Genomic DNA, 20,420 nt, shown 5'->3' with positions numbered 1-20,420 from the left:
AAAACCCCTGTTAGACTTACCCCAACGATATTTCCAGGAATCTTTCAGGACAGCTACGAGAGAGATAATTGGCTCAGCCTTCTACAGGAAACACAAATCAGACAATTTAAGAGGCCCCTCCCTTTCCCAACCCTCAGTTGTATGAAGATCAAGTAAACCTCCACCAAAAGTGAAAGTGGAATAACAGACTCAAATACACCACCACCAGGTTAAAATAGGTGGACCAGTGAAAGAATAGGGTGGGAATATAGACGCTGTCCTGGAAGATTCCTGGAAATACTGTTACTGGTAAGTCTAATGGGGGGTTTTACCCCCCTCATCTTCCAGGACAGCTGCTTGAGAGGATAAGCAAGATCTTTACCTTAGGGAGGGACGACTGCATGAAGTACTTTCCTTCCAAAGGAGAGGTGCTGGCTGGACAGCATCTAGACTCTATATTGCCTGACAAATGCATGAGAGGAGGCCCAGACAGCAGTTTTGGAAATAACTTCCCATTATGCACCCGCTTTTTCTGCCCAAGAGGCAGCTAGCGACCTAGTAGAGTGAGCCCTAACACTGGAAGGAGGGGATTGTCCTGAAGATTTGTAGGCCTCACATATAGCTTCTCTAATCCATCTGGAAATATAACCTCTGGGAGCCTCGGAACCCACTAAAGGTAATCAGTAGTTGGGAATCTTTTGCCAAATTCACTAGTAACTAAGTAGTGAAGAAGACATCAAAAAAAAAAAAAAAAAACGAACCTTTCTTCCTCTGGATACCTGAGGGAAGAACAAAAGTTAGGAATAACTACTTCCTGGGATCTGTGGAAGTCAGACGAAGCTTTAGGCAAATACAAAGGGTCAGGCCTGATCACTACTGTCTAAAATCCTTAATAAAGGATCTTTACACAAGAACCTAAATGAGAGAAACTTCTCCCAGAAGTTATTGCCAAAAGGAAAACCATCCTTAGGGTGACTAATTTTAAAGAGGAGTCATGCAGTGGCTCAAAAAGGGGGTCTGGTAAGGGTGTTCAATACCAACAGCAAATCCCAGGGGGGAACCTGCCTGACTACTCTGGGTGTATGTCTAGCCCTAGCTAGGAGGAATCTCTTAATTAAAGGCTCCTCTCCCAGTCTTTTCTCCATGTACAGAGATAGGGAAGCAACCTGAAGTGCTGACAGCAAGCTCCTTTTCCACTCCCCTCTGTAAAAAGTCCAGAACATAGGGAATAGAAAACGCATCTACCCCAGCCCTTTTTTGCCAGGCTACAATGGTCCTCCAAATTTTGCCATAAATCTTTCTTGTGACTAATTTATGGCTGTCTAGAATAGTCTCAATAACCCTAGCTAAACATCCTTTCAATTGTAGGACGCACCGCTCAGCCTCCAAGCCATCAGACAGTAAATCCAAGGGTTTGGACGTAGCATTGGCCCTTAGTGTAGAAGGTCTCTTCTCTCTGGCAGGGGCCAGGGGGACTCTACTGAGAGTGCTCTCAGTGCTGGGAACCAACTCCTCCTGGGCCACCATGGGGCAATCAGAATCACTTCTGCCTGATCCTGCACAATCTTTTGGAGCATCAGAGGCAATAGCAGAATTGGAGGAAAAGTGTAGGCCAGAGGAAAATTCCACTGGAAAGAGCAAATCTGTCCCTAGAGACTTTGCTTCTCTCTCCAGGGAAAAATAAGCTGGAAGCTCTCTTTTGTGGGTGGAAGCAAACAGACCCACTTTGCACATTCCCCACCTGACCACTAACTCCCAGATTTCCTGGTTGAGCTCCCAACTGTTGGAAGTGACAGTTACTCTGCTCAGATAATCAGCCAGTATATTTGCTGACCCACTGATGTGGACTGCCCTGATTGAGGAAACCTTGTCCTCTGCCCAGGAAAGGATCTCCTGACTCAACCCTAGCAGGCTGTCTAAGCGAGTACCCCCCTGTTAGAGGTAAGCCACTGTCATGGCATTGTCTGGAACAAAAACAAAAAAACAAAAAACCAACAGGTCCTTTACATGAACCCTGGTTTTCAAAGTGACCAAAACTTTTCCTACTGCTAACAGTTCTCTGTAGTTTGAGGATTGGGCTGCTTCTGGCTGGCAGGCACCCCGAGCCTGCCAATCCTCTGAGTGCACCCCTCAACCCCACAAGCTGGCGTCTGGTAATCTTTACTTAGAAACACTAGGCCCAAGCCTTCCCTATCTGCAGATGCTCCAGTCAGACCCACCAGGACAGATTGAGAGAATAGTCTCCTGGAAGCCACACGACCTGTTCTAGAGAAGCCTTTTTGTGATCCCAACAACGCAGAAGAAACGCCTGTAGGGATCTGGAATGCAATTGGGCTCAGGGCACTCCTGGAATAGCTGCAGTCATCAAGCCCAACAGCTGCATTATCTGACGCAGGGATGCCTGGGATCTCAACCATCCCAGGATTTCAACCAGATTGCCCGTCTAGAGCAATCGATCAAGGCAGACGTTTTGGCCACTGATCTAACAGTCTGCTGCGTCTGCTAAGGTGGCCACTGATTTGGCAATCAGGGGGAGAGATTCTTTGATCTCTTCTACAGGCGTGTCGGTGGAGAGCAGGTCATCTAGCCTCTGGACCCAAACCTCTAGATTTCTAGCTAAGCAGGTGGATGCCAGGGCTGGCCCCAGAGAGTAGGCTGAAGCCTCCCAGGCCTTATGGAGCAAAGAGTCAGCTTTCCTATCCATCTGGTCCTTAAGAAACCGAGTCTTCAAATGAAAGATCAGATTTCTTAGACACTTGAGACATAGGAGCATCCAGTCTGGGACACTTGAAAAACATCTCTTCAATGCCAGAATGAAAAGGGAAAGCTCCTCTTATGCCCTCTGGACTGGAACAACCTTTTCTCAGGCCCTTTTCATTCTGACAGGACCATATCTTTAAGTGACTAGTGAACCGGGAAAACACTTAGGCTTACGCCCCTGAAGACCCCTATACATTCTACCCTGAACCGATTGAGATTTTTGTGGTGGCTCAATCTGTTCAGAAGTAAAAACTGCTTTCAACAGTTCAATATCTGCGACTGGAAATAGGCATCTAGCCGTATTAACAGTTTTCTCCATCTGACACAGATGCCTCGTCGGATGAGGAATCTAAGCTCTCCCCCTCTGGATCAGAGACCGCGTGGGAACTAACTGTCTGACACCAAAGGGGTAGAGATCTTGGAGACCGAAGGAACCTGGGGTACTGTCACTGCTACAGATGTGGAAGGGCCCAACCTAGTTAACCCATCATTAAAGGCTTGAAAGGAGGAAACTACCTCCGTCATGGAAACCACCAATTCCTTTAGGTTAGAAGCAGACTGCCACTGAAAAAATACATGTCTCACATAAGTCTCCTACAGCTATCAGGAAGCTTGGAGCTACAATTTCCAAATTTTCTTTTCACAGGTTTGTCAACCTAGAAAAAAGAAACCACAATAAGAAAGGCATACAAAATTACACTTTCTAAAACATTTGCCCCTGGATATACAATCCCTCATTACAGCAGAGAAGTACTAACCTTAGGGGTAACAGGACCTGATTGCAGCCACTGGATCAGATGAACGGTGCACCTGCTCTACCGTGTCCTTAACCTCCATGATGAGGACCAGATAGGAGAGCATTGTAATGAGCTTTGACGCTGTCCGTTTGCTGTACAGTCAGCAAAACATCCCCAGCAGCATGTGTGCCTGAGCCAGTCCTTTTCAAACATGAAGAGGCCAGAACCACAGGGGGAACCCTTCTCAGACTGCTGAAACAGCAGAAAATACTGCAGACATGGCCACAACCGGTCTGAGTAATCTGAACAAGGGGGGTCCGCTAACAGTCACCAGACCAAATGAAAGAAACATGATAGTGCATACTCCTGGAGGTCTGAAAACACAAAACTGAGGGTCAGGGGAAAGGGAGGGGCCTTTTGAATTGTGTCTGATTTGTGTTTCCTGTAGAAGGCAGAGCCAATCATCTCTCAAGTAGCTGTCCTGGAAGACGAGGGGGGAAATAACTGTTTACATCTTTGAAAAGTCCTGCTTGCTGCATCTTCAGCGGAATTGTGAAACATGCACCTTCCATTAAAGTCAATTGTAGCACCACAAAAAAAAAAAAAACCATGCATTCACATGTCAATTTTCCCCCAGGTGACCAGCGAGGAAAGGGCATATAAAATGCATTATGCTTCAAATCAGAGTTCCACCTAGAAATGGAACTTCGTGTGCCACATTTGGCACCTTTCGGGGGGGGGGGAGCGGATACCTGTCAAATCCAGGTATCTGCTACCACATCTGGTGAAAGACTGCCGCAATCTTGTGCAGGGATCTACACAATGTCCAGCCCCCCACCTTCTGGGAGACAGGTCCCAGAAGACTGCAGGGACAATTCAGAAAGCACAATGCGACTTGCGCAGTAAGAAACAGGCTGTGAAGCTGTAATGCTCCACAGCCTGTTTCCCTTAGCAAGGATGTCGGTGCCTGCACCCAGAGCCAAGGGACTGGTCAGCTTCAGGTGCCGACATTGCAGGCTCCCTGGACAGGTAAATTTCCATATATTAAAAGTCAGCAGCTGCAGTATTTGTAGCTGCTGACTAATTTTTTTTTACCCAGTGGAAGTCTGCTTTAATTCCAATGAAACATTAAAAACATACTTAACAAAATAGGTGTTGAGTTCTCAAAGAACACATACTGTGTTTTTACACAGGTGTTAGCAGGCCCTTAGAGGGATGAGAAACCGTGGCACCAGGTTTTTTACCTTAACCACTTCAACACCACAGCCCCTTCCTGCTCAGGCCAATTTTCAGTGCTGTCACAATTGCTCACACAAATGACAATTGCTCGACCATGCAACACTGTATGCAAATAAAATTTTCAGCATTTTTTTCCCCACACAAAGCTCTCTTTTGGTGGTATTTAATCACCACTTTTTTTTTTTTTTTTTTTTTAATTTTTGCTAAACAAAAAAAAAAAAAAAAAAAAGTTAGAACACTTTGAAAAAGGTAAGTTAGAGTCCACAAACTGATTGATCAATTTTCATAGATCTAACATGATGTACTGATGGCCTAGCTTGATTCTTGAGGCCCTAAAATGCCAGAACAGTACAAATTTCCCCAAATTACCTTTTTTGGAAGTAGGTAGTCCAATGTATTTAGTAAGAGGCATGGCAAGTTTTTTTAAATTGTATGTTTGTCACTATTGTTTGGAAAAATTGTAAAAAAAAAAAAAAAAAAAAAAAAAAAAAAAAAAAACACACAACTTTTTAATACTGTCACCAGTGTAGTACAGCATCATAACTGACGTGGCAGTGATCAGGGACACCGACAATACATAAAAAAAAAAAATCCCACTTTAGATACAGTGATCAGAGCAATACAATGTTACCATAGAAATACTGGGGAGGTGATCATGAGATATACATACAGGGCTTTTTTTCTCAAATAGGTGCTGGAACTCAACCACAACCCCCCAAATCACATCAAATAGTGGGTGTGGTCATATTTCACAAACAGTAGAAGGGTCTTAAAGGGGCATTAAATATCAGGATTGCATTACATACAGAGTGCAGAGTTCATGGGGGTTACACACAGAGTGCAGAGCTGTCACTTGTAAACAAAGAAACCAGACTTCTGTGTTTACAAGTGATTGTGGTGAGCAGGCACCAAAGGGTCTGAGCCAGAGGTGGTGGAACTGAGTTCCACCAAGTTACCCTGAAAAAAAGCCCCGTATACACACCATGATTTCCTAACAGCAATCACAATTAAGCAACTTTTTATGAATGAAAGCCATTCATATATACTATTGTGATTAGTCACAGCTAATCACATGGTACAGAAAGGTTGTGATTGGCTCTGAGCATAGAATATAATTTTAAGCTAAGTAAGCTACCATTTTTATTTGATCTTCAACTGCCAAGATGCTGCATGTGTGATCAGTTATGACACCAGCCATTTGATGGTTTGAGATCACAACCAATTTGACTTTACATTTCCAGCATGTGTCAAAAAAAATACTATTTGAAACCTAAACCTATGGGTTTAGCTCTAAGTTAACCATTTAAAAACCAGTTCCATTCTTGGCATGTCTGAAATGTAACTGTCACATTTGCTTGTGCTGTCAACCAAACTATCAAACCATCAAATGGCTGGTGTCATAATTGATCACATGTGCATCATGGCAGTTGAAGATGAGGCCAAAGCAGCATCTTCCTTGGCTGAAGATAAGAGGGTTTAGTTAGGCTTTAGAACCACTTGAATGCTGTAAAATTACAGTTTTGTCTGATGTCTGTACTGGATGACTTTATGGAAGTTTACACACACTTAAGCCTGGTGTATCTAATACACACTGCCCCCTCCCACAACCACACTAAATGCTGCTGTCCAAAGGTGTTGCTCTTTCATTCATAGTGAAAACACCCTAAAGCCCCGTACACAGGCTGAATCTCAGGCGGTATTGGCCGCCTCAATAGAAGCTGGCCAACATTTGGCCAGTGTGTGGCAGCCAGTCTGACAGAAGCTGGCAAAACCTCCAGCTTCTGTCAAAGGAGCATGACCGAAAGATCAATGGATGAGTGCTGACCGGTTGTGTACTGGTGGAGGAGGGGCATCCCCTGTAAGAACACAAAAGCTCTGCAGGGAGATCACTGTACTAACATTAGATTGTTAGTACAGGATCTTAAGGCAGGAAGTGTTACTCGCCAGATCAGCAGGTGAAAGTAATAGAAATGAGAATTGCAGACACCACATTTAAGCCTTAAGGTGGAACTATACTCCCCTCAGCTGCAGCGATGCGACACCCGAGCTCCCCGCCTGGCAGCTGACCTCTTCGGGCAGCCAGCTTCTGGGTCTAGATCGCCAGCTGCTGTCATTGGCCGGGCATTATATCATTCCTGCACATGGGCGGGAGTTCAGTCAGATTCAGGCATTTCCATATCAGTACAGTGAGCTGCACGCCAAGCCACTGCTCCGTGCCCATTCAGACACGGAGCTGCTGCGTCCCCTCCTTATTGGCAGCAGCCAATGGCGCCACGCCACTGTCTCAGCCAATGAGAGAGTCCCAAGCAGCTGAAACACCCCTGCAATATCACTGGATTGAGATGGGGCTCAGGTTAGTATCAGAGGGAGCTGCTGCAAAATATATATAAAGTAAAACCTTGGTTTGCGAGCATAATTCATTCCAGAAACATGCTTTTAATCCAAAGCACTTGTATATCAAAGCATTTTTTTTTTTTACAGGGTATAAAAAAAAAAAAAAAAAAAAAAAAAAAAAAAGGAGAAGGCAGGCACCTCTAAGAGCCGGTTCACACGGGGGCGACTTGTCAGGCGACCTAGCCGCCTGACAAGTCGCCTCCCGTTCTGTACAATGGAACCGTTCTAATCGGAGCGACTAAAGGTTCCTGTACTACTTTGGGGGCGACTTGCATAGACTTCTATACAGAAGTCGTCTTGCAAGTCGCCGCGGCAGTCGTGTGCAGGTCGCCTCGGTGAGACGACCTGCAAGTCGTGCCGCTTCTAATGTGAACCGGCGCTTAGTGTAGCAATAAGTTGCTAAATGTTGTACCTTCATTAAATGTAACCATATTGCTACACTTAGAGGCTCCTCTTTTTTAGCGCCGGTTCACATTAGAAGCGGCACGACTTGCAGGTCGCCTCACCGAGGCGACCTGCACACGACTTCTGTATAGAAGTCTATGCAAGTCGCCCCCAAAGTAGTACAGGAACCTTTAGTCGCTCCGATTAGAACGGTTCCATTGTACAGAACGGGAGGCGACTTGTCAGGCAGCTAGGTCGCCTGACAAGTCGCCCCCGTGTGAACTGGCTCTTATGCTCCAGTTGTGACATGACGCTACTCTTATCAAGACATCACTCGTAAATCAAGGCAAAAACTGTATTAAAACATTTTGCTTGGCTTGCAAAACGCTCTCAAACCAAGGAAAAAAAAAAAAAAAAAAAAAAAATTTATATATATATATATATATATATATATATATATATATATATATATATATATATATATATATATATATATATATAATTTTACAATCACTTTAATTCAGAAGAGATGTCTGCTTTAAAAATCCTGGCTGTCTGACAATTTTAATTACTTAACCTAAAGTTCCACTTTAAGCTGCATTACATTTTCTTTGTTTAAAACCCATTTGTGGTGTTTTTTGGGTGGGGTTTTGATGAAAGTGTTTTGTTTAATAAAAAAAAAAAAAAAAAAGTAAAGGGCAAGAAGATGCAACAGGAGCAGATGTGAGCTAAAATCCTTCTGTCTTACGCCAAAGTGCCTGTGACCCCCTTGGGGCTCACCATGGCCAGGTCCCTCGTCATTGTTCCTGGAGAGGAGTCATGTGGCAGGCAAGGCGCGGCCACCTGTCACTGATTCACTGCACAAAGAGGCGCGCAGCAGGGATTGCAGCGACAGCTGCCATGGACGTCCTAAGGCAGCCGGGATGCAGAGGACGGACACAGTAGCCATCCACATACATCGCCACGCCCGGCAACCAGCTACAGGCGAACAGGCACCACAGCACGATGAGCATCTAGGCGCGAGTACCACACCAGCTCCGACCAATGAGCGGGCGGGTAAGACGAGGCGCAGCCAATAAAAAACGGGGTGTGCCAGACATCACACCTGAACAAAGCAGGGAGCGCGCCTATTATACCCGGAGATATGTCAGACACTGAGGAGCTCTACAGACTATAGAGGGGGTGTCCGACCACCCAGCCGCTCTCCTTTCATGGCGCAGCCACTACACATGGCAGGCATTCATCTACACTACACACGGCATGCAGCCCTCCATTCACCTCCCCACACATACAACTAATTTACTATTTATAGAGAACAGCACTAGCCTTTATTACACACAACCTCGAGCAACGTCTACCACACTGGAGAATACGTACGGTGTGTACAGAACAAACACATGCACTCTCCCCCTTGTTCTATGCTTTTCCCCCCGCACACACGGCTCAGCTCCTACACTCCTCTCACCTGTATCTGTCGATGAATATACCACACGCGCTCTCAGCAGCAGTGAACAAAAGCACCCACTTCGATCACGTGCCTAGACGCGCGCCCCCTCATTGGCAGAGATTTTCCAGACTAGATCGACTAAGCCCGCCCCTCCGCCTCCCACCAAATGGCGCGCTGGCGCTGAGGGCTTTGACTAGATGTTAGAGCAGGTGTGTCTCTATGTCATCCTCACTAATCACTGCTGTGTGGTGAGGCAGGCTGTGTTACAAAGCTGACATACGACTACCTGGCTGAAAAGGCAGATGCGACCCACTATTTCTGTCACTTAGCAGCGACATGTGATATAAGAATGGTTACAATAACACATGACTTTATGCTGGAGATGGTTCACATGCTGGATAGGTGGCTGCCATCTTACATGCCTCAGTGTTTTGTCACAGAGAATAGACCTAAAATATAAAGTAGGACCATTACCTGCAACATCCCAGGGCTTTGCCATTTTTAACCAGTACTGTGAACATATGGCCTTATTCTCAAAAATGATCCACTACTTACTCCCTTTCACACTGGGGACGCCAGTGCCTTAGCGGTAAAGCCCCTTCTTGTTTAAGGGGTGCTTTCCGTCCTCTAGCGGTGCGCTTTTAACCCCAAAGAAGGTTCAAAACGCCCGTGTTGCAGCGCTTCCGAAGCACTGCCCATTCATTGCAATGGGCAGGGGTGTTTTGGGAGTGCTGTACACAGGGCTCCCAAACCGCCCCAAAGATGCTGCTTGCAGGACTTTTCCAAACGTCCCGTAAGCGCACCACCCCAGTGTGAAAGCACTCAGGCTTTCACACTCGGGCGGCATGGGAGGCAGTTTACAGGTGCTATTTCTAGTGCTAAAATGCCTGAAAATTGTTTCAGTGTGAAAGGGGGTCTACAAGCGGTAGTAAACTCTGAAGATAAAAAGTTACCCCCTGCAAGGCAATAGTAAAATGTGCTAGTATGCACCGCATACTAACACATTATGAAAGACTTACCTTAAAACAAAGCCCTCCAGCAGCGTACTGTTACCGCTGCAGATGCTTCCATCTTCACCCGGTCTTTGTTCGGAGTTCGTGGGCTGCGGCCCGCTTAAACGACCGAGCCGCGATGATATACCTCCCCTGCATTCGCGTGGGAGTCTCAACCGCAGCACACAGCTCTGAAGAATTGGCACAGTTATGCCGTTCCTTCAGAGCGCATGTGCTGGTAAAGTCAATGGCTGCTGCTTGCTAAATTATCTCCTATACAGTGCACATTTAGGAGATATCCATTTTACCTACAGGTAAGCCTTATTATACACATAACAGGTGTCACACTCTGTAACCCATGACCCCGCCAAGCTGGCCGGAACAATGTATACAGGCTTTCTAGCTGGAGTTAAGGAGAGCTGCCTGCCAGCAGCTGCAAAGGGGATTTTCACCCCCCCTTCCTTTTTCACTGACTGAGTTTGTTGTAATATGAGCACATACACACAGAGCTGTGCATTCAGTAGCCTCTATTGTGCCCCTTTTGGCAGGAAGAAGTAAGCCAATTAAAGGCACAGTTACAGCAGCCAATCAGAGATACTGTACTAAGCTGTAGGAAGCAGCTGCAATGGATTCTGGGACATGCAGTTCCCTCACCAAGGGGCTCTATAGCTTGGTATTCAGGAATGAACTACAGAAAAGCCCAGGATGCTCTGTGACAGGAAAGTAAAGGCTCCATTTTGTGTCCTGAGGAAAAGTGAGTCAGCCTTGAGGGAGAGAAGAGACCAGACCTGAGGGAGAGATGCTGTCTCTCAGATGATCTCTCTGCGCGATTCAGGCCTCCACTGCCAGTTGTGACGTACAGCCTGAGAGAGGGGGATCCTAGGTGTATATCGAGGTGCACCTACACCGACAGTGAATTGTTCCATCGTGAGGTGACCAGTCGGGTTGCCAAGAGAACCTGCCTGTTCCTGGGACGATCGTTTGGGTCTTGATCGCAGGATTTGGTGAGAGGGCATTTTTGCCTATCTGCAGGGAACAGAGACACTGAACAACAGAAGCATACTTGGCAACAGTCCCGACTTTCCCAGGACAATCCCGATTTTGGGACCCTCGTCCTGATCAGAGGCCGTCCCGATTAAAATCTGGGAGTTTGCTCTTGTCCCGGGAAATCGGGACTGTTTTTGGCACCGGAGCTACTTCTGGCTCCAAAAATATGGCTGCCGCTGCCACCTCGTGATCCCTTTCCTGTTTCCCCTGGCTCTCTGCTCATATCAGAACAATGTTATTCAGCCATCTACCGCCCCTGTGCGCGCCCCCAATTTTCATGGTGTTGTACCGAGACAAGTTTCCTCCATGAAAACCGGGGGCATCCACGGGGGTGGTAGATGGCTGAAAAACATTGCGAGGGAGAGTGGGAGAAGCTGCAGTGCAGAGGGCTGGAGGGGCGAAGATTAGGAGGAGCTGGAGGGGCGGAGTTCCGATCTCAGCCGAGAGCCAGGGGAAATAGGTTTTCTGGGGAAACCAATTTGACACAACACCGGTCTGTAAGAGGCAATGCCAAGGGACTCTACTGCACTGGGGGCACTTGATCTAAGGAGGCACTCCACCGTGGACACCTGATGTAAGGAGGCACTCCACTGAGGACACCTGATCTAAGGAAGCACTCAACTGGGGACACCTGATCTAAGGAGGCATTCCGCTGGGAACACCTGATCTAAGGAAGCACTCCACTGGGACCCCTGATCTAAGGAGGCACTCCGCTGGGGATGCCTGATGTAAGGAGGCCACTTAGCAAATGGAGATAGCCCCAGGGATTATATGGGCATGGGAGGTGAAACCAGACCATACAAAGAGTATAGAAAAGTACAAAAATGTATTGAGAAGACATATAAATATACACTGAATGTGCAAAAATGTACAAAAACCTATAAAACAATGATACATGACACAAATGATAAACAGCAACAAATAACTGATAAACACATAAGGTCTAGACCTGTAGTCGACGAAAATGTGTTGACAGTGTGCCCAAAATGTTTCAGAGAAATGATACGGTGTTTATTTCCTTCTTCAGGGGCTGAACTGAGGTAGGCTTTTAATTCTATTAACAAAAGAAAAACAGAATAATAATACAAAATTCATGTATTCATGAATTCATGAAATTCATGAGTGAATGTAATAATGTATATAGTAACAGTGGCCGCTTCTTCACCGTTTTCTAAGCATGGCAAGACATCAATAGATGCAAAAAGTACTTACATAGTTTGTGTGTTTTATTAACACAATAAGATGGATTGACAAAAAGCGAGGCTGAGATTTTCCTATTCCATTCCACCGTATGTTCTCAGGGCTCAGAGTATTGTATATGGAGGCCACAGAGGGCCTAACACACTTCGGTATTGTATGAGTCAAGATACCGTCAAGAGCATGAATAAAGCAACTATATAAATTGAATTGAAAGGCAGCAACGCTTGTCCCACTGCACAACACATCAATCCCCGCAAGGATTAAGCCAAAAAGATCCGAACATATGAACCTAATATAAAATGAAAAAAATCAAAAAATATTGCAATAGGTGTTTTTGCAAAAAACACCAAAGGTTGGCTGAAAAAAACAATGCATGAAAAACAAGCTTGTTGTACCGCTTGAGGACAATCCTGCACACTGATAAGTGGAAGTCCACAGAGAGGAGAATGCTCAGAGTATCCAAAGGTAATGGGCCAGTAAAGCTCACCTTTCCAGTTTTTCAATAACTTATGTTGCAGAGACGTAAGGCATGTGAGCCATTCAGGCTGTGCAGCAAAAGTAACTACAAGAGAGCCTGACTAACAAAGGAAGTCTGGAGGAGGGGCCGAACTTGGACATATAGAGACCATCCAATGGATGAGGGTGGTATTCAATAGGTGATCGGCAGGGCCATCAGTTTGATGGACCCTGGCGATACACCTGTGTGTCCGAAGAGTGAGACATGCCGTCTCACTGGCAATCCCCCGGCTCACGAGGCATGCGGCACAACCGCGTCATATGACGCGGTGACGTCAGACGTTGACAGAGCCGCCGACATGACAAGTGGGCGGCGACTGGCGGCCAGATGGAGAGGCACGATGTGCGCAAGCACGGGCTCACACTGAAGGAGCCCACGATCACACAGCCAAGTCGTAGCCCAAATAAAGGGATGGCCCCATGGTGCAACCAACACCAGGGGGCCCCCAGTGCCAGGGAGCCTCGATGCATCATGGTGCGGGCACCGCGACGCTGCCATATCAGATAGATAGAGTATAAATAATGGTGTGGTGGAGTGTAGGAAACACAGATATCAACCTTCACTTGTACAGCTGAAAGATACAAAATTCACAATAGGGTTAGAATTTTTTGGGACAAATATTATAGATAATTATCAAAGCACACAATAGGGAGACATAGCCTATAACTTACAGATAGAACATGAAAAAAACACAAAAGCATCTTATAAATCCCTATCAAAACATCTACATGAAAATCATAACATTTTCTCTTTTGACAGTCGTTTTTTCTTCCAGGTGCAGGGCGTAGCCAGGGGCACTTGCTGTGCCCCTGGCTACGCCAATCTGTACCCGGGGGAATGGGAACACTCCATATTTGAGGATGAAGGTCGCTCTATGTACCTGTGCCACGTCGTCATGTGGCACAGGTACATAGATGATATCTTCATCGTATGGGATGAACCCGAACAGATGTTGGTGGACTGTTTGTCAGCCCTCAGTCAGAATGATTTTAATCTTAAGTTTACTATGTCTTTTCATTCTTCCAAAATAAATTTTCTGGATGTTGAAATATACAAAGATGCTAACATGTTATCTAGTAAATGATTTAGAAAGCCTACTGCAGGCAACACCATTTTGCACTCATCTAGCTCACACCCCAAATCCCTTGTCACCTCTATACCATATAGTCAATATATGCAAATCAAACGGAACTGTTCCAATTATCTGGACTACAAAAGGGAGGCTAACAGCCTGAAAAGACGACTGTTAGATAGAGGGTATAGCCACAAATATCTCAAACAGGCATTTAACCATGTAGAAAAAAAGAACGAAGGCCAAGCCTCTCGAAACTCAAAATTCCAGAATCATTACCACATATACCAATGATCACCTCAGAGTGAAAGGCATTATTGACAAATATTGGCATCTTCATACATCTGACCCCACTGTGGGACCTCTTGTGCCACCGAAGCCTCAGGTTGCATATAGACGGGCCACTTCTGTAGGAGATTTGATAGTCCAGAGTGAGTTTTGGGGCTCCACTCACGGTGACCCATGTAAACTCACTGGGACATATCCCTGTGGCTCATGCAACTATTGCAAGTACATGGACCACAGGAAAAATATATGTTTGCCCAATGGCAAACTTTTCTTTCCCCGACATTTCTCTAATTGCCAAACTATGGGAGTGGTTTATCTCCTGCAATGTAGCTGTGGTTGTTACTACATAGGAAAAACAATCCAGAAATTGTGGCAAAGGATTTACTGTCACATTAGGGGCATGAAAGCAAGTGACCCCGATTCACCCCTAGGGAGACATGTAGCATAGGCTCATAGTGGTGTGTTTGCAAAAATATCTGTTCTTGTAGTGGATTGCGTCCATCCCAGCTCTAGAGGAGGGGACCTTAACAAGGTTCTCCTTCAATGGGAGCTGAGATGGATATCGACTTGCTACTTTTCCACCGGGCCTTAATGAGGCCTTTAATTTTAAACCTTTTCTACCAGGCTTTTCGTCTGGAGGTTTTGATAGGGATTTATAAGATCCTTTTGTGTTTTTTTCATGTTCTATCTGTAAGTTATAGACTATGTCTCCCTATTTCTTTGACTGTTGTAAATAAATATTCTGTATTCCATTTTGGACAAATTTTGTGTGCTTTGATAATTATCTATAATATTTGTCCCAGAAATTCTAACCCTATTGTGAATTTTGTATCTTTCAGCTGTACAAGCGAAGGCTGATATCTGCGTTTCTTACACTCCACCACACCATTATTTATACTCTATTTCTCTGATATGGCAGTGCCGCGGTGCCCGCCCCTTGATGCGTCAAGGCTCCCCGGTACTGGGTGGCCCCTTGGTGTTGGTTGCGCCATAGGGCCATCCCTTTATTTGGGCTACGACTTGTCTGTGTGATCACGGGCTCCTTCAGCGTGAGCCCGCGCTTGCGCACATGGTGCCTCGCCATCTGGCCGCCGGTTGCTGCCCACTTGTCGTGTTGGTGGCTCTGTCGACGTCTGACGTCACCGCGTCATATGACGCGTTTGCGCCGGACACCGCATGAGTCAGGGATTGCCAATGAGACGGCATGTCTCACTCTCCGGACACACAGGTGTATAGCCAGGGTCCATCAAACTGATGGCCCTACCGATCACCTGTTGAATACCACCCTCATCCATTGGATGGTCTCTGTATGTCCAAGCTCGGCCCCTCCTCCAGACTTCCTATATTAGTCAGGCACCCTTTTAGTTACTTTTGCTGCACAGCCTGAACGGCACACATGCTTGGTATGACATAAAGAGAGTGGTGACGAATCTTTATCTGCGACAGTGAGCCATGCGAGTGGTTCATGGCGGACTGTGGTGGGAGTACAACGTATCGGTAAGGTGTGGCATGGTATGGCGAGGCAAGAACAAGTTGGGTGTAAAAAATGAGAGAAGAGCGTATGAATGATTCGTAAGTTGCACAGTGGGATCCGAACACATGGTATGGGTGACACTGCGAGTGGCTACGAATTTGACATGAGAAAAGATGGTAACGAAACCTACCTGTGACAGTGGCCATGCGACTGGGTCCGCATCGGTCTGAAGCGGGTATGCAACGTATCCGAAGAGTGTGGTGTGGCGCGGGGGAAGCACTGCGTACAAACGATTGGTAAGTTCCGCGGCGGGAACTGAACACGGTATGGGGGATACAACGAATGGCAGCGATTTCGGACAAGATGCGAAAACCAAGTAATACTCCTACCTGCGGCAGCGAGCAAGACTTGATCGACAAACCACGAATGAGCAACTGCAATGTACTAATCGGGAACAACAGACTCAGGAACACACAGTGAGCTGAAGAGCCGGCCTGGTAACGCGACGAATCGCGCACTGGAACCGACAATGAGTATGGGTGAGTGGGCTGCTTAAATACTCTCCGGGCTCCTCCCATAAATTTAGGCCACCATACTGGCCTTCTTATATATGTACTGTGATTCTGTACTTGCCAAATATGCTACAGAAATCTCCCTCCACTGAGTCTGGCTGCAACCATTTTAACTGTGGGCATCTGAAGCTGCTGGATTTACACAAAGACACGCCTCGAGCTCTGCAGCTCTCATTGGCCCCCTTATGACTCATCCTTCCATCCTTCCTGGTAAACTCTCACAAGCGAGAAAGCTGTGCATGATGTCATAAGCCTAGGCTTTTTACCAGACAAGAAACAGGAAGTGGGCTGTATAAGGTAGCTGGCAGAAAAAAAATGTTTTACTATCCAAAGTTAAAACAACAAGGGCAGAAGATTTAATAGATGAAAAGTTGAAAAAATGACTAAAGGTCTTCTTTAATAGGAAAGCAGAGAGACTACAGGAACACCAGGGATTTCACATAAATTAAGCAATACAAAGAGATCGGGAGACTTTCTCATACAAGTAAATGGTACAGTAGCCACATATCAGGAATATGAAGTGTTGAGGTAACAAACGCTTTAAGTAAAGCTTTTGATTCTTTGCCCTTGCCTGGTCTGAAGTTATTAAAGGGGTGCAATGCAAGTAACCGACACAGATAGTCTACAGCTCGGGTCACTAAGCACATTGGGGCAGTGGCATGAAGAGGGGGGGTGCGGTCACCCCAGGCACAGCATCTAGTGGGGTGCAGAAAAGTCCCACTCCTGTCGCATGACTCTAGAGTGTGCTTACTCTGAGCACCGGCCTGTCACTCCTTACACTGGCTGTGCTCCGACCGCCGCTCTCCATCCATTAGCGGCCTGAGCCTCCTGGGCTGTCGGAGCTCAGTGATGGGCGTCCTGTGATTGGCTGACCTGGTCACGTGTGGCAGCAGACAGTTGGCTCGCCTTAGGATGATCATGGTCTGTGCAGCTCCCGCCTCACTGTCTGGGCTTCCACACTGCATCTCCTAGTCTGTCACAGCAGAGCATGGGAGACAGAAAGAGCCCTACCAGGTGAGTAGTGCCAGGAGAGACACGTCTGCATCCCCTCTTCTCCTCTGACCACCTGGCTCCGTCCTCCCCTCCACCTGGCTGCATCCCCTCCTCTCCTCTGCCCACCTGGCTCTGTCCTTCCCTTCACCTGGGTGCATCCCCTCCTCTCAATCTGGCTTAGTCCTCCCTTCCACCCGGCTGCATCTCCTCCTCTCCTCTGTCCACCTGGCTTAGTCCTCCTCTCCACCTGGCTGCATCCTCCCTCTCCTCTGTCCACCTGGCTCAGTCCCTCCCTCCACCTGGCTGCATCCCTTTCTTTCCTCTGTCCACCTGGCTACATCTCCCCTCTCTTCTGTCCACCTGGCTGCATTCCCCCTCTCCTCTGTCCACCTGGCTACATCTCCCCTCTCTTCTGTCCACCTGGCTGCATTCCCCCTCTCCTCTGTCCACCTGGCTGCATCCCCCCTCTCCTCTGTCTACCTGGCTCAGTCCTCCCCTCCACCTGGTTGCATCCCCTCCTCTCCTCTGTCCACCTGGCTTCGTCATCCCCTCCACCTGGCTGCCTCCCCTCCTCTCCTCTGTCCACCTGGCTTTGTCATCCCTTCCACCTGGCTGCTTCCCCCCTCTCTTCTGTCCACCTGGCTCAGGCCTCCCCTCCACTTGGCTGCATCCCCCCTCGCCTCTGTCAACCAGGCTTCGTCATCCCCTCCACCTTGCTGCATACCCCCTCTACTCTGTCCACCTGACTCCGTCCTCCCCTTCATCTGGCTGCATCCCCCCTCTCCACTGCCCCCCTGCTGTATATACAGCCTGCAGCTTTTTATTGGTTGAATCTTATATAGCTGTTTGACCACCATAGTCAAAGAGCTATCAGACTCAACCAATAATAAAACGCTGTGGGGCTGCCTGTGTGCAGCCAATCAGAGGCTAAGGTTATGAATAACAAGGAGCCCTATAAGGGCTAGGTTACACTTGCTTCAAAACATGGATTCGAACAGGCTTTGTTAAAGCTCTCTGAACGCCAGTCAAAGCCCCTGTCACTAAATGTTTACACCTTGCTTTTGCTTGGTGCTTCGATGAGGTTTTCGGTGGGGTTTCAATGAGGCTTTGGTGGGGCTTCGATGAGCCTTTGGTGAGGCTTCGTAGGGCTTCGACAAGGCTTCGATGGGGCTTCGGTGGGGCTTCAGTGGGGCTTCAAGCAAGCTTTGCCATAGAGGCTTTAAAGAAGCTTAAAAGCACCACTAAAGCTACATGGGTGTATTTTTGAAGTGAAGCAAAGCAAAAGCAAGGTGTAAACAGGACTGTAAGCTAACCATTTTATTTACTGACAGGGGCTTTGACTAGCATTAAGAGAGTTTTAACAAAGCCTGTCCGAAGTCTTGTTTTGAAGCAAGTGTAAACTAGCCGTTAATGTGTGTTGAAGCCGAAGCAAGTGTAAATGAGCCCTAAATAAAAAAACTTCACAGCAGAACTAGTGGAAGGGACTCAGGGAGTGCTAAAAGTCAGAAGGTTTAGGGGGCACAATAATTTTTTTGTCTTGCCCTGGGCGCTGACAACCCAGGCTATGCCACTGCATTGGGGTATGAGGATAACAGTACAGAAGTTCATACAGTGTAAAGATACAGTGGTTACGGGTAACAAAGATTTCTCTAGAAGCCTGTCGCTAAGCGTGTACATGTGGCAGGAGGGATAGCCTATTGCAGCGAGGGAGATGTTGTCAGCACTCTTTCTGCAGCAATCTGTCTCCCATAGCTTTCCGCCAACAAATGTTGGCTAGCAGGTTCTCAAATTTTCCGCCAACAAAACTTTGTTGTCGGAATTTCCGATCGTGTGTACACAAGTCCTTCGCACAAAAGTTCATGCATGCTCAGAAGCAGAAGCGGCCGGTCTTGTAAACTAGCGTTCGTAATGGAGAATTAACATTCGTGAAGTGGCAAATTAGGAAATCTCCAAATGCAGCACACAATTCTCTTCTTCTTTAATGGGATAATAATGAAGCTGCTTTGCTGGTGATACTGATGGAGTTATTGCAAACTAATTTTCAAAGGCTTTTTCTTTCAAGTAATATTAAGAATAATAAAAATAATAGCGCTAAATAAAAAACGCAAAAAGAAAAGCGCGAATCAACACTTACCAAACTTTTACTAATACGAAATTAGCAAGAGCCCAAACGGTGGCCCTAAAGAACTGAAAAACCACACAGTATATGCAGTCCGTCACTACGTTCGTAATTGTTGGCCAACATTTGTGTGACCGCGTGTATGCAAGACAAGTTGGAGCCAACAACCTTTGAACAAAATTCCACGGTTTTGTTGTCGGAAAGTCCGATCATGTGTACGGAGCATAAGGGTTAAGTCAAGTGCAGGCATGAAGTCAGTGCTAGGTGCACGGCGGGACCACATACTTTTACTGGTTGTGAAATAGCAGTGATACGCTGGACAGGTGGAGAGGAAATGCTCAAGAAACTATGGTGATGCTTAATACATCGAGAGAGCTTATTAGAGTTCGTTCATGTCATCTCAGCCCTTCCTTCTCTGAGCTGGCCGCTCAGCTGTTGGCTCATTGCCAGCTCTCTTCTCTCTCCACAGTTAACCAGCTGTTGTGGATCTGCTCGTCAGTCCCGCCTACTTAAAGACGTCCAGCTCACTTCATTCCTGCCTTTGCCTTGGTCACATCACAAGAAACCATCTCCTGCGTTCCTGTTTAAAGACTGGCTTTGCTGACATCCCTTCTGGCTCCTTATCCTGCTTGCTGTTCCTCTACTTGGATCCCTGACTTCTGGCCTGGCTGATTACCGGATCTGGTTACTGAACTCTGGCTTGGCTGATTACCTGATCTAGAAAATAATAGAAACCTTCGCGCCAGTGGTGTCGATAGCAGATAATATATATATGAATTACATATACTGGTGGTACATCTAGTAAGAAAACATTCCCAACAATAAAAAAAATTGTGGAAATATATAAACAATCAGTGTAAGCTGCTCCCCAATTTTTGAATAATCAAAAAAATAGATAATCAAAAAAGGAATATAAGAAAGATAGGGGGCGCTAGTGATTACCTGATCTGGTTACTGAACTCTGGCTTGGCTGACTACTCGATCCGGTTACTGGACTCTGGCTATGCTTTGACTACGCTTACTCTATTTACATTTTTATTTTTATTAATAAACAAGTGTAAATTTTACTGTACTTCTGTCTCATTCTGGTTCATGGTTTCTGACATGTTTGTCATCTACCGGGTCATGAGCGTGGCTCAAATAAAAGGTACCCCACATGTATGGCAGTGACCCTGTACAAAGTGCCCAGCGTAGCCCAGAAGAACC

General features: G+C 46.5%; 1 protein-coding gene across 2 annotated transcripts in view; it reads right to left on the bottom strand.

Annotated features, from left to right (window-relative positions):
• The window catches only part of STMN1 (stathmin 1), a 40,749-nt gene extending 31,678 nt beyond the window's left edge, over nucleotides 1-9,071 (bottom strand). Inside the window, exons 1-2 of one of the 2 annotated variants that reach the window (XM_073615999.1) lie at nucleotides 362-397; nucleotides 21-81 (exon numbers count right to left, since the gene is read on the bottom strand). In XM_073615999.1, coding sequence (XP_073472100.1) covers nucleotides 21-81; nucleotides 362-382 — 82 coding nt within the window. In that variant the 5' untranslated portion in view covers nucleotides 383-397. Of the gene's footprint in view, nucleotides 1-20; nucleotides 82-361; nucleotides 398-8,958 lie in introns of those variants that run through there. The other variant, XM_073616000.1, reaches the window with a different exon arrangement.
• Between the last annotated feature and the right edge of the window lie 11,349 nt (nucleotides 9,072-20,420).

The sequence above is a fragment of the Aquarana catesbeiana genome, linkage group LG02, assembly GCF_042186555.1.
Source record: "Aquarana catesbeiana isolate 2022-GZ linkage group LG02, ASM4218655v1, whole genome shotgun sequence".
Classification (NCBI taxonomy): Eukaryota; Metazoa; Chordata; class Amphibia; order Anura; family Ranidae; genus Aquarana; species Aquarana catesbeiana.
Note: the sequence above shows the minus strand (reverse complement) of the source record. Positions and strands in the feature narration are given on the sequence as shown.